General features: G+C 47.6%; 1 protein-coding gene across 15 annotated transcripts in view; it reads right to left on the bottom strand.

Moving 5' to 3' along the window:
* Positions 1-10,893: 10,893 nt before the first annotated feature.
* Positions 10,894-14,327, bottom strand: part of PUM2 (pumilio RNA binding family member 2) — a 90,899-nt gene continuing 87,465 nt past the window's right edge. For all 15 annotated transcript variants that reach the window (XM_056128878.1, XM_056128887.1, XM_056128888.1 and 12 more), the window contains one exon: positions 10,894-14,089. In XM_056128878.1, the coding sequence (XP_055984853.1) occupies positions 13,958-14,089 (132 nt within the window). In that variant the 3' untranslated portion in view covers positions 10,894-13,957. The remainder of the gene's footprint in view (positions 14,090-14,327) is intronic.

The raw sequence follows: 14,327 nt of genomic DNA, 5'->3' as shown, positions 1-14,327 counted from the left end.
GGCAGGCACTTTTCTATCTCTGTCTCTGTCTCTGTCTCTGTCTCTGTCTCTGTCTCTGTGTCTCTGTCTCCTTCTCTCTCTCTCTCTCTCTCTCTCTCTCTCTCTCTCTCTCTCTCTCTCTCTCTCTCCCCTTCCCTCCTTTTGGGCATTGTGGTTTGCACTACAGATACCGAAAGGTTGTCATATCTACCCCTTCACCTACTTTTAACACTCAGTTCTTGTCCAACGTGGTCATTCCCAGCTATCATTTCATGCTGGTCCCTTCTCTATCCTACCTACCCTCTGCCCCACACGCGCTTGTGGTAGATTCCAACCACTGACCAGTCCTCCTAGCCCCTGTTTTCCTTGGCCATGGATATTAGTCTTCTACTATATATTTCTTTATACATCACAAACGAACGCAGTCATTCTCTATCTGTCCCTCTCCTTCTGACGCACTTCACTCAGCACGATACTCTCCATGGGATATGACTTTGGGGGGGGGACAGTTATTTAGTGGGCCACTGGCCCTTCCCAGGCAGGGGAGGGACACCCAGGGGTGTAATCTGCACAGCAGCAGCCAGGGAGGGAGAAGCTTTGGAACATTTAGGAGCCAGAAAGCGTTTCCCATCCCGGGCTTGGCCAGGGAGTCAGTGGCACAGAGAGGTGCCCTCAAGGGACTGGGAGGGCCCACGGGGCTGCCGCCTTCTTTCTTCTGAGTGGACCTCTTCACGGCTGAGGAAGAGAGGCAGAGTGGGGCACGGGAGAGGACGGAGGTGACTTAGAAGCGACTTCCTGTCTAGGTTGGGTGCCTGGTCAGAGCATCAGAGGTGGCCACGCCTGGGTGCTGAGGTCACCCAATGGACTCCCCCTTGTGGCTTGTGAGTCAGATCTGGCCTCCAGGAACGGCCTCTGTTAGACAGAGTAGGGATCTTTCCCAAGGGCACCAGTGGGGACCAGGGACAGCCGCGCCCTCCCAGGCAGGCCTGTGCTCCTGAGCCATTTCCGGGGGTGTGGTGCCTCGTCCCTGACCCAGGCAGCCGTCACCCAGGACCCGCTGTCTGAGACGTGGCCCTCCGCTCTGACTCAGCCTTGGGTGGGAAGGGGACCCGGGGCTGCAGACCTGCTCCCCTCACCTGCCCCACCCTCTCGCTTCCCCAGATTCAGTTTCCTTCTACAAGGTCCTTGAGAAGGACCAGAGAGACAGTACGGTGGGTAGGGTGCTTGCCTTCCGCAGGGCTGCCCTGGGTTTGGTCCCTGCCACCCCACCTGGTCCCCTGCACCTGCTAGGAGGGAGCAGGCATGGAACTGGAGTGAGCTCTGAGCACCACAAGGTGTGGCCTCAAAACCAAAAAATAAAATAGACGTTTCCTAGCTGCATTCTGAATGGAGACAAGGATCTTGGCATCATGAGACCTGCCTGGGCTTGGCTGTGCTCCCCTGAACATGCCCCATGCTGGAGAGACTCCCCAAGGGCCCGGGAGAAGCTGGCTTGGGTTTCCACCTCTGCTCTATGGCCCCTGTCCTTAGACGACTATGGAACTGTCCCTCAAGCATCCTGAGCCCAGGTCTACACAACATGCTGCACCCACATTCTAACCCCTGTCCACGCCCTCCCCCAGGGTGTTCAGGAGAAATGCAGCTGCCAAGGGTACTGGCCCCACCCAGGGGAGCCTCCCCTCAGGGGCAGGATACACAAACTCACCCCCAAAGAGACAACGGCCAGTTGGCATTCCCCATACTGCCTAGGACCTGTAGAAGATTTGCATGTTTGGGGGCTGGAGCTATAGCACAGCGGGTAGGGTGTTTGCCTTGCATGCAGTCCACCTGAGTTCGATCCCTGCATCCCATATGGTCCCCCAAGCACCACCAGGGGTAATTCCTGAGTGCAGAGTCCGGAGTAACATCCCTGTGCATCGCGAGGTGTGACCATAAAAGAAAAAAACGATTTTCTTATTTTATTTTGGGGAGACACAGCCAGTGGTGCTCAGGGGTTACTCCTTGTTCTGTGCTCAGGGATCACTGCTAGTGGGGCTCAAGGAGACCATATGATACCCGGGATCTGACCTGTGCCAGACAAGCACCCTACCCGCTGTCCTATTTCTTCTGTTTCAACGCTAGATTTTTTTTTTTTTTTTTTTTTTTTGCTTTTTGGGTCACACCCAGCGATGCTCAGGGGTTATTCCTGGCTCTGCACTCAGGAGTTACTCCTGGCGGTGCTTGGGGGACCATATGGGATGCCGAGGATTGAACCCAGGTCGGCCGCGTGCAAGGCAAACGCCCTACCCTCTGTGCTATCACTCCGGCCCCATCCAACGCTAGATAGATTTTGTCCTTAATGTTTAAAAGGAATTTCCGCTGAGGAATTGCAGCTGGTTTCTAACCAGGTGTTGTTTTTTGTTCATCAATGAATAACTTAGAAAACCCCCTTCCTTAAAAATAAAAAAATCTGAGCGAGAGGACAAGGGTTAAAGTGCTTGGTTGGCTTGCTTGCATGGAGCCAACCCGTTTCATCCCTGGCACCGTAAATGTTTCCCTGAGCACTGCCAGGAGTGACCTCTGAGCACAGAGCTGAGAGTAAGCCCTGAGCACCATGGTGTGCCTCCAGAACAAAACAAAAGCAAAACAAGGATGTGTGGTTGTTTTAAGAACAAAATTAGGCACTGGAGCAATAATAGTACTGCGGGTAGGGTGTTTGCTTTGCATGCGGCTGACCCAGGTTTGATTCCCGCATCCCACACGGTCCCCTGAGCACCACCAGGAGTTAATTCCTAAATGCAAAGCCAGGAGTAACCCCTGTGTATCACCGGGTGTGACCCACAAAGAAAAAAAAAAAGAACAAAATTAGTATTTGCTTGTCATCATAAATCCAAACAAGACCCACATTTTTATTCATTTAGCATAAAACTTGGAAGTTCTTTTTCCCTTAGCCCCCCGCCCCCCCTCAGGCATCACCACTCTGCAGAATTCGTTCTGGGTCCTTCCAGGTTGTTCCTATTTGCATCCACAATCACAAGTGGCATTTATGCTAACGGCCTATATTGGGCATGACTCTAAATCAACATAGATTCATCGTTATTTGTGTATTTGGAGGGGGGGGTGTCACACCGGGCAGAGTCTGGGTCTGAAGACAGCGTCTTCAGCAGACACTAAGGCCCTTGTTAGCACTCTGTCCCCCTGCCCCCCATAACGTGATTTTTAGAATATAAATAGTACATGCATACATTCCACCCTCCAAGAAGTCTAACAATACAGAGATGAATAAGGAGGAAATTCAGAAATAAATTTCCCCCATCCCCCACTCCACGTCCTTTCCTTTGCATTTATATACACACACATACATACACATATGTATGCCTGGGGGTGTACTTCCGCCCTGCCCTGCCCTCTGTGGCTGCCTCTGTGTGCGATGCCCAGGGCTCACCCATGCCCAGCTGGGGGTCCCCCCCCACCCCCGGCACTGGTGGCTGGCTCCCACATGTGTTTGTCAGGAGCTCACAGAGGTTGCACAGCCTGGCTATGGCGCTCACACCTCTTGGTTGTGCTCTGCAGTCTCCGTTGTTTCCGCAAGGGTCCCAGACAGTCCAACTGCAGATGTGGCACAAGTGGGCAGCACTGGGAATTGAACGTGGAGCCTCACGCTTGTGAGGCAGGTGCTCCCACACCCTGGGGGAGGTTTTGAACGTCTTCCCGTAAACTTGCTTTTTTGCCCGAGCAGTGTGTAGAGAACTGCCGCGGTCCACCAGCAGTCGAGGTCTTGCTAATGAGGAGGAAATTGCTAATGAGGAGGAAATTCAGAAATAAAAGCTCCTTTTCCCTCCCAGCTGTTCAGTGCCACCTTGAAATGTCAAAACCTCCTTCTCTTCCAAGGGCCATTTTAAATATAAACCAAGCCGGGCAACCTCTTCAAGGGGTTCTTTTTGGGCGGGGATGGTTGGTGGTGGGGCCAAAGTCAACAGTGCTCAGGGCTTCCTCCTGGCTCTGGGCTCAGGGGTCACTCCTGGCAAGGCTCAGGGGACCATATAGGGTTCAGGGGATGGAACTTGGGTATGCAAGGCAAGTGTCTGAACCCCGTCTCTCTTGCCCTTCAACGAACTCCTCCCCTGGGACACAGTGGTCAACTGCCTCGGGAGACGGGATTCTGAGAACTCTGCTAAATTGACCTCTGCAAAACTGGCAATTCCGCATTTCTCACCAGCTAACGTCAGCTCCGGAGGCAGCCGCTTAAAAGATGAGCCTGCAATATCTTGTATGATTCTGGTGTGTTTGACCGATCTTCTACTCTGAAAGAAAACATTGCTTTTGTCTGGGAGGGTTGGATTCCGCTGTGCTGGTTTGGGACCATTATCTAGCAGTGCTTGGGGACTACCGTGGGGCTCTGTGCTCAGGGGGACCCCGGGGTGCTGAGGATGGACCGCAGGGCTCCTGCATGCAAAGCATGAGCCCGGTATATTGAATGCTCTCTCCAGCCCCAGTTTGGTTTTGCTTGTTTGTTTTTTTGGGTGTGTGGGGTTTTTGTTTTGGATTTTGTTGTTGCTGTTGTTGTTGTCGTTTGCCTCATGCAGTGTGAGTCATGCTGCTTTACCCCCTAGGATGGCTGAAGACTGAGCTAGAACAACTCCTGCCCGCTGGACCAGGAGTGATGGGACTTCCAGAATTCCCATATGGAGCCCAGGGTCCTCAGCTCCCGAGCAGGTGGGGGACACCCCTGACCTGCAGTTAGTGTGTGTCCCCATGATCTCTCTCCAAGGACCTCCAAGGTGGCTGTTTGCGCCACTCCCTTGGGGGGCGAAGGACATGCAGGGGTCCCTTCACCTAGGGGCACACTTCTCATTTGTGGAAGGAGGCTGCGCGCTGGATCAGGTGAGAGGAGGCTGGGTGTTCCGTGCAGCGTTTGTTTTGTTTTGCCACGATTCCTGTATCACGACCCGACCCGACCCATAGAGGCAGTTCCCCTCATGGCCCACAGCCAGTGATTGGGGCTGAGTGATTGGCTCAGGTGAGTTGAAAATGTTTGTCCACACGAAAACCTGCACACACAGGCCCGGGGGTCAAGCTCATGTGCCGGGCATGTGGGAAGTCCTGGGCCCAGCTTCACAGCCCCTGAGCACTTCTGGACATGGTCTCTGGCGGCCCCAGCATCCCGCTGAGTTCTGCTGGAAGTGGCCCTGGCCTCCTCCCCATAGCCCGGCTGGGAGGTGGCCGAGAAAAAAAAAATCCACTTGCTGAGAGTAGACTTTAGACCGAACATGATTGCCATTCAATGCCTCTTTTGCAAACCATGGCATCCAAAAGGAGAGAAAGAACAAGGGGGAATGCCCTGCCACAGAGGCAGGGTGGGTGGGGGAGGGCGGGGGGGCGGGGGTGGGAGGGATACTGGGATTCGTGGTGGTGGAAAATGGGCACTGGTGGAGGGATGGGTACTTGATCATTGTATCACTGAAACCCAAGCACAAAAATTTGTAGATCTACAACTGTACCTCATGGTGTTTTATTAATAAAAATCCAAATTAAAAAAAAATCCACTTGCAAGTATTCATTGAGGCTTTAGTCACAATTGCTACAACTTGGAAGCCACCAAGCTGCCCTCCAGTAGATGGATGGACAAAGACAAGAATATATCCAGGAAAACACCTCCTCCCTCCCTCCTTCCTTCTGTCCCTCTCTTCCTCCCTCCCTCCATCTCTCCCTTTCTCCCTTTCTTGGCTTTCTGGGTCACACCTGGCGATGCTCAGGGGTTACTCCTAGTTCTACAGCTCAGGAATTACTCCTGGTGGTGCTCTGGGGACTATAGGGGGTGCCGGGGTTCGAGCCCGGGTCAGTCGCATGCAAGGCAATCACCCCGCCCACTGTGCTATCACTCTTGTCTTTGTCCATCCATCTACTGGAGGGCAGCTTGGTGGCTTCCAAGTTGTAGCAATTGTGACTAAAGCCTCCAGCCTCCTTCCTCTCTTGCACTGCCATACCCCAGGACACATTTCCTCATGCAGGGCAAATGGCCCCCACACCCCTACTTAACACGAATACTTACTTTTTCTCATTTTGTTAAGGCCCCTGTTCTCTCTCGAGCACGGATCCATCACCTCTCTCCTGCTCTCTTTTTATTTCCCCAATAAGCGTAAAAAAAAAAACCCAAAACCCAAACCAGAGGACCTGCAGTCCAAAAAAGCCGAGCAACACCCCCACGACTGAGTCCAGCCAGGCCTTCTGGGGAGGCCAGGAGGGACTGGTGAAAAACACCAGCAGTTCCCAAGGCTGGGGGAGGACTCGGCGGAGCACAGGGTCCATTGAGGGCTGTGAATCTGCTCTCTAGGTCCTAGTGTCTTCAACGGTGCATGGCCATCTCGGCCACGTAACTGAAGGTGGGCGGGCTTATGAAAAATGCGGTGATGGTGCAAGATTTCTGAGCATGCAAGGTCCCAGAATAAATTCAGACTCCATCACGCGTCTGAAGAGTTGCTGGCAGTACTCACCCGCGATGCATTTCTCTGACATGGGGTGGGGAGGCATCAAACCGTGGAGCATGCATGAAGGCCTCAGCAAAGAGCGGTGGGTGGGGCTGGAGCGATAGCACAGCGGGTAGGGCATTTGCCTTGCATGCAGCCGACCCAGGTTCAATTCCCAGCATCCCATATGGTCCCCTGAGCACCGTCAAGAGTAATCCTGAGTGCATGAGCCAGGAGTGACCCCTGTGCATTGCCGGGTGTGGCCCAAAAAGCAAAAAAAAAAAAAGAAAAAGAACGGTGGGTGCCCGCGTGTTTGGCCGACACCCTGGGTGTGCATCATTGACAGCGCCCCCTGATGGACGCTCTGGGCTTGAGCACCTGAGACTGCACAGCCGCCTGGACACGCAGCTGCCCCTGTTGGATGGCCACAAGGGACACTGGAGGGGAGCAGGGGGGATCCTTTCGTTTTCCTCTTTTTTTCCCTCCCTCTCATTTTTTTTTCCTCTGTAAACCTAAGCTGCTGTTTTGTTTTGGGCCACACCTGGCGGTGCTCAGGGCTCACTCCTGACAGGGACTCCCGGAACTATGTGGCACTCTGTGGAATTGCGCCAGGTTAGCTGCGTGGAAGGCAAGCACCTACCCCCGTCCTCTTCGGCCCCCTAAGCAGCTACCTGTGGTGGTGTTGGTGGCGGGGTCACACCTGACAGTACTCAGGGCTAACCGTGCTCTGTGCTCTCTGCTCTAGGATCACTCCTGTGGGACTCGAGGGACCATATGAGATGCCTGGGACTGAACCTGGGTTGGCCCTATGCAAGGCAAACACCCTAAACAGCTATTTCAAAGAAAGTCACTGTCCTCCCGTTGCTCATCGATTTGCTCGAGCAGGCCCAGTAACATCTCCGTTGTGAGACTTCTGTTACTGTGTTTGGCATATTGGTCACGGTTAGCTTGCCAGGCTTTGCCGTAGGGGTAAGATACTCTTGGTAGCTTTCCGGGCTCTCTGAGAGGGGCAGAGGAATTGAACTTGAAACCAGCTCGGCCGCATGCAAGGCAAAAGCCCTACTGCTGTGCTACCACTCCAGTAGAAATATCTGGGGTCTCGTTCTTGGAACATTCCTAGTGGAGGGACCTGCGTAGCTTGCATGCTACATGTGTTCAACCCCCGTCACATTCGCACTATCCCCCCCGTGACCACCCCACTGTCTGCTCCTGGGCATCCTCAGAAGCCTCCCCAGCCCCTTGGACCTGGGGCCTTACCCCCTCAGTATTGGGTTTCCCTGGACCCTGGCACGATATTCACACCCAGCGCTATTCTGGGGAGGCTGCTCCTCCAGGGGCATATGGAGCCAGCCTTAAGGGGAGCAGTCTGGGCTCTCCTGCAAACAGAAATTCTGTTAGCCCAGGGAGAAGAAAAGTGACACTCAAGAGTCCCATCCAGAAATAGTGTATTTGTAACTTTTTTTTTTTGTTTACCATTAGTTATAGCTTTTGTTACTATTTGGGGGATGGAAAGTACAGTAGGTAGGGCACTTGCCTTGCAGGCAGCCAGCCCAGGTTCAATCCCCGGCACCTCATATGATTCCCTGAACGACCCTCCCCACCCGCCGCCAGGAGAAATTCCTGAGCACAGAGCCAGGAATAACCTGAGAACCCTGGGCGTGCGCACCCCCCACCAAAAATTTTTCAGTTTAATTGGAGGGGTTAGCGATGCTTGTCTTGCATATGATCCTCCCAAGCAGTGCGGCGAATGACCACTGAGCACAGAGCCAGGAGTAAGTCTTGAGCACTGCTATTGTGGTCTCAAAACCAAAATAAAATAAATGGAGTTCTCAGGGGTCCCGAGAGCTCAGTGGGCTAGAGAACATTTTAACCTTGAGGAGACCTGAGTTCAGTTCCTGGCCCCACAGGGCAGTGGAATTTATCAATTGCTTTTCTATTTCATGGGATTATAAAAACTTCCCTGCTTACCTGTTCATATTGTCAGGGACTTTTTTTCCCCCTAAAAGTTTAACAACAACATCAAGCATTTCCAAACTGGCCAGTGAAAATGATGGAAGGGGAAGACCAAGAGCCAGGCTTGAACTAAACTGTTCACAAAGCCTTGGCAGTTCTGCAACAAATGTGCTTGCCGAGTGCGCTAGGTGTACACGACGACACATGTATACCGACCTTTCTGTTCTGTACATACACATCGAGGCAAGCTGATTCTTGAGTTAGCACCATGACTAAGAATTAAAATGGCAAGCTCCTTAAAAGTATTTTTTTGGGGTATGGTGCCGCCAGCAGGTCAATCTGTACCCGTGAGGCGAGTACATCAGCCTCATAGGGCCTTTAGACTTCCAGATACCCCAAGATTGCTGTGGTGCCTTTGGCCAGACTCCCAAAACTTGGGGCAAAGTTTACTAAAGGAAGTAAACGGCCAAAAGTTAGGTATGTGGGAGACACACCCACAAACCACCTCCGGCTCAGCAATCTAATTGGACGCATGGCCTTTCTGGTTCCTGATGAACTGCTGAACGGCCCTGATCCCAGAGACTCAGAAACAAATCTCAAAACCCAATGGCTTCTGGCAGAAATGCATCCAGTCCCTGCAGTAGGTTACGGGCGCCGGGTCACCCCAGGTGGGAATAGGTTTTGTGCCTTGGCCTGTTCTCCCTGGCGGCCTGGTGGCCGTCATCCTACAGAGGCCACTGGACAGTCAGGTGTGGACTCCAGTGACGAGACACATGGGACCTCACGAGATGGGGTGGAGCCGGCCCTTTCCACCCCGTCCCAAGACCGAGTGGCCTCTCTGGCTCCTGATCAAGCTGCTTAATGGCCATGATCCCAGAGACTCAGGAACAAATTTCAGAACTCAGCAGGTTATGGAAAGAAATCCATCCAAATTTGTTAAAATTTTGTAATTTCAAAATCGCGTGGCAACTACCGCAGCCGCGTGACATCATGTTATTCATAACCAGGAATAGAAAACAAATTGCCTATGGTTGCCTTTTCAGCAGATCTGAGTGTTGGGGTGAAATCCCAAATAATGGTGGGTCTGGTGTCAAAATATTGAATGTAATCAAAGTAGAGTAATTTGGAAATCATCAGCCCCACAGGTAGGAGGAGGGTGTGGGATGGGGGTATACTGGGGTTTTTGGTGGTGGAGAATGGGCACTGGTATGGGTGTTTCATTGTATAACTGAGACTTAAACCCGAAAGCTTTGTAACTGCTCTCACGGTGACTCAATAAATAAAATTATAAAAAATGGGGAAAAAAAGTAAAGTGGAATTCATTCACAATTCAATCAGCCTAATCAGTGGTTGAATAAATATTACTCCTAACGTTTTAAAAAAAAAAAGTATTCTGACAATAGTTTCCCAAAGTAGTTGATTTCTTGAGAGCTCCAAACAAAACGTTTTCAGGCTGTGTGTAGGCAAACTCAGAAAGTACAAGAGGTTTTAATTAAGCCACTGAATGTGCCAGGCTCAATCTTCAGTATTTCATGGGATAGTAACATTGTTCTCACCTCACAAGGAAACTAAGATGACACCAACGATGAATCTGAAAGATTTGAAGTGTAGATTCTAGAATTCTGAACCATCCGATTCTGATTATGCCCACAAAAAAATTCTAAGTAATCCTTAATCACCTTTAGAACTGTCAAATATAACACACAATTCCAGTTTAAATTCTGTTGCTGACTGGCCCATGAAAAAAAAAAGTTCTTTACTGGTTACTGAGATGAAGTTGTCATTCACCTAGCTTCTTTGGGTGCCAACTTCAGTGTTGGGGTTAAACCTACCACTGGGTCTGTGTGTGGGAGGAGGAGGTCCCCTTCCCGAACTCAAGGACCCATGTTGCAAGAGTCAGAGTCCAAGAACGCAAGGCCACTCAGCATTAAGCCATGCCTTGGCCATAACTCCACCCAGCTTTAATGTTCTCTTAGGGGCCTTAGCATCTTCCCAGGCCCATGCTCTGGGGAGTTAGGGTACTGTTCCTGCTTTCTAGTATCCAACTGAGAAGCTGAGAGCGTCAGCCTGGACCAAAGCTGGCCAGTCCACACACAACTCAGGCTCCTCCCTCTGGCCGTACTGTCAACTTTCCCAGCATACCTGCCTCTCCAGGGAGAGCCCAGGTGGGATTCAGTCAGAACCCCTCACAGGTTACACAGGACCCTCAAAAGCTAGACCAGCTCAACCTCACTGCTCCCTTAGTGGAAACCAGAGCTGGGCACTTGGGAGGAATAGCATGAGTATGGCCAGGAGACTTGACAATGTTTACTTTCCTAGGTAAGGAGCTATTTTCAATTCTATCATGTCAAAGGACAAGAAAATAGAAATAGCATTTAACATTAATTCCAAGCTTATCAGAATTGGGTGTGATCCCATGTATCACGTGCAAGTCATCTGCCTGTCAGGTAAACTTGACAACGCCTTACTCCGGGGTACACTTTCTGAAGTACATGCAGAAAGGAAACAAACGCCAATGGGTAAAGACGTGATTTAATTAATCCTCAAAGCAACCTTGGTGAAGTATCATATCATCAGGAAACTGGCTGTTTTGTCCCAGGAAGTGCATAATTAATCCTATGTAATTAGAAGATCCTGAGTACTTAAACTAGAGGGAACCAATAGTATCAGAGTGATTAGTGGTCCCAGACTAGAGTCCATGTGATTAAAAAGTAAATGTGGATGGGTAATCTGAATTATAATGAGGTACAGAGGGGGATTTTATCTAGAGAAAAACACAAGACCAGGTTTATTTCATACAATGTTATTCACACATTTTCATTTTCTAATTTATACATAATATACAAAGAAGTGAACATAACATTATTTCATATGAACCAATAAGAGCCAGGACTTAAGACAAACTGGTCCGGAAACAATCCACGTCAAAAGGAAACACTCGAGAAAAGCCTAAGTGGTTCTGCCCAATTAAACGTCTTTATTCTGAAATGTCATTTTCAGACTTGACCAAAACTCCATACCAACGTACTCAAAGGTGGAATAATCAGGGAGATGGGTACCAAAAATGGCTGACCATAAAATTTCTACAGTTATTTTTCCACAATGGGCCCTCAAGTACTGTGACTACAGGGCTGACTTTGGGGAACGTGGGAACATCAGGATCCACCAAAGAGGATTCAGTTTCCCAACCGACTATTCTCTAGGACTTTCTAAATTTGCAGAAAACAATTTCCTGTACCAACAGAGGGGAAGGATAAAGGAAAACTAGGAATTAAACCATGCGAGTGCAAGAGTATCACTACACCGATCTCCAATAAGGATAACTTTGATCCTGAAACCATGAGTGGCTACTTGAACACAAGCTCCATCTGGGACCAGACACTCTGGGGCAGGGGTGGATGAGAGCAGCACCCCTGTGACTGGGACATGCTGATGAGCCAGTGTGACTACAAGATGGGATTGTGGTTGAACGTTAATGGCCTCAACATGGAATGTTGGGTTAGGAAACTAGAATAATTCAACACCAAACACAAGAAACTATGCCTGGCACCCCAAACCTCACGCCATTATTTTTGGATTCATGATATGAACAGCTAAGTGATAAAACCTTTATATTCAATATTGTGCCCAGAAGACTGCTTTTCTTCTGCAGACCTCTAATAAAAAAATCCTTCCCAGGTTCAATCAAGAGATAGCATGGTTCATTTTAGTCTTCGGTACTAAACGTAAGTGGGTCAACATAAACGTTTTATACAAAATACTGACTTCAACAAAATACAAAGCACTTTCTTTTATCTTTCAGAAACTGAATATACAAAGCAAGTTTTTTTTCCAAAATATCTTCATAGGCAAAGGATTAAAAACGATTTTAATTATACACATATGGTCACAATTTTGCCTTAAAAAGATTGTTGGGAAATGTACATAAGGCCGCTTGTAAATGTACATCATGTTACTGTTATAATGTCTTATGTCCAGAGAAAAAAATGTTATCATACAGATTTGCTCTTACTTGGGAGTAGGCTATTCAAAAATACAGTACTCTTCTGTACAAAGAAAAAAAGTCAGATCACATTTAATTAAGATGGAAAAAGCATTGGCCTCCATGGTAACCAAATATCTTAGTCCAATACTTCCTATTATGCACAATACCCTGACTTCTTGAAAGCTATCCAAATCCTAGCATGTCCATATTAACAGAGTCAACTATGTTATAAAACAAAATGCTTCTCACAATAATAAAAGAAAGCTGGTTCATACATCTGAAACCATATAAAGATAAAAAATTTTAAAAAAATCACTCTCAATTTGAAGAAATAAATTTACATTATACAACACTATATGGCAGGTCAGAAAGGGCAGGGATGTCAATGTACACTAAAATGCAATTGTTTCCAAGGAGATAAAACAAATTCCATTTACAGCATGAAGGTTTACAAATGTACACCTGTACAACCAAGGAAAGCATCACTACCAAATTAGCAAGGCTTTTATAATAAACATTGAAACAAGATTTGCTTTCAAAGTGTAAACTTACATCTATTACTACACACACAATGCATATATTTATAGGAAGCAAAAAAAGCTATCTGAATATGTAATCATGCTTATATGTTGAGCTATCAAATTCACTTTTTGGTGGCCCCTTTTCACCTCTATCTGTCTCCTACTTTCTGAACCTACTAGGAAAAAGTAAAATAAAGCTCAACAATTCCTCAACACATCCACATAATTCTATAAGCAAAACAATATACAAATTTCCACTCCTTCCCATTGCAAACCAAACAGAAAGGTTAAAAATGGGACTTAACTTTTCATTTAGTGTACTTAACTGGATGGAAATGTCACCATGATTTTTTTTCTACTTCTTACAACAATTACATATGTAAGTATATACAATGCTCTGTACATTGCCAGACACAATTTAGGGCAGTTATTGTATTAAAACAACATCCACTGTCAATAATTTAAGTTCACTTCATTTCAATTCATTTCATTCTTTTCTTACTTGCTGAGATTTTATTTGCATGATAGTTTGTGAATTACCAAAGTACAACTAAACTTTCCTTTTAAAATACTAATAATATTTATGCAGTTGATTGTTAATTTGTTATAAAAGGTTTCACACAAAGGACAAAAAAAAAATAAGGACTATATTTCTATATACATCTCTATAAACCTGTTGTGCTATGGGGTCCACAGACCTACCAGACTGCAAGCCAGTTTATTAAAAGAATACTGTACTTTTTCCTTTAAAAACTATTTTTGTGACTTTACAAGGTAAAAATTTACAAAATATGTGACAGCTCTTTTGCTACAGTTACATCATATACAGGCATTCTGTGCTTTGCCAGCAATCCAATCTGATAGGTCTCCACTCAGGGCTGAATATAATTTATAATCCACCCCCCACCCCCCAAATATACACAAGAACCTTAAAAAATTTACAAATGGATGAATAAAGTCAATAAATAGTTTTGCTTTAAAAAAAATGTGAAGATTCATAGTTGAGTTGTGTTTTGATAATTCACAAAAGAAACATTCTTTTCTCATGGTCACATGATCTTCCTTCTCTCTCCTTACAGCATTCCATTTGGTGGGCCTCCGATAGGTCCAAGATCTGGACTATTTTTCAAATAATATTTTTCCAACTTGGCCAGTATATGCTTCCCATACGTGTATTTGCGCAAAGTAGTAATGTGAGGTCGGATCTGCAAAAATAAATATTGTTTAATAATGTATTTTCAGTTTCTCATTTCCTAAAAAAAGCACCAGCACATCTGGGTGACTTACCAAGTCTAAGTGCAATCTAAAAATTTGTCAGACTCAACAGCTCTGATGCACTCAATCCAAACTTTGCAGGAAAGTATCACTAGTGAGCCATAAATTCTTTTATTCCGTTGTGTGTGTGTGTGTGTGGCTCAGAGCTATGAAATTCTTACACTTACA

This window comes from Sorex fumeus, unplaced genomic scaffold, assembly GCF_029834395.1.
Source record: "Sorex fumeus unplaced genomic scaffold, SorFum_2.1 ptg000006l, whole genome shotgun sequence".
Classification (NCBI taxonomy): Eukaryota; Metazoa; Chordata; class Mammalia; order Eulipotyphla; family Soricidae; genus Sorex; species Sorex fumeus.
Note: the sequence above shows the minus strand (reverse complement) of the source record. Positions and strands in the feature narration are given on the sequence as shown.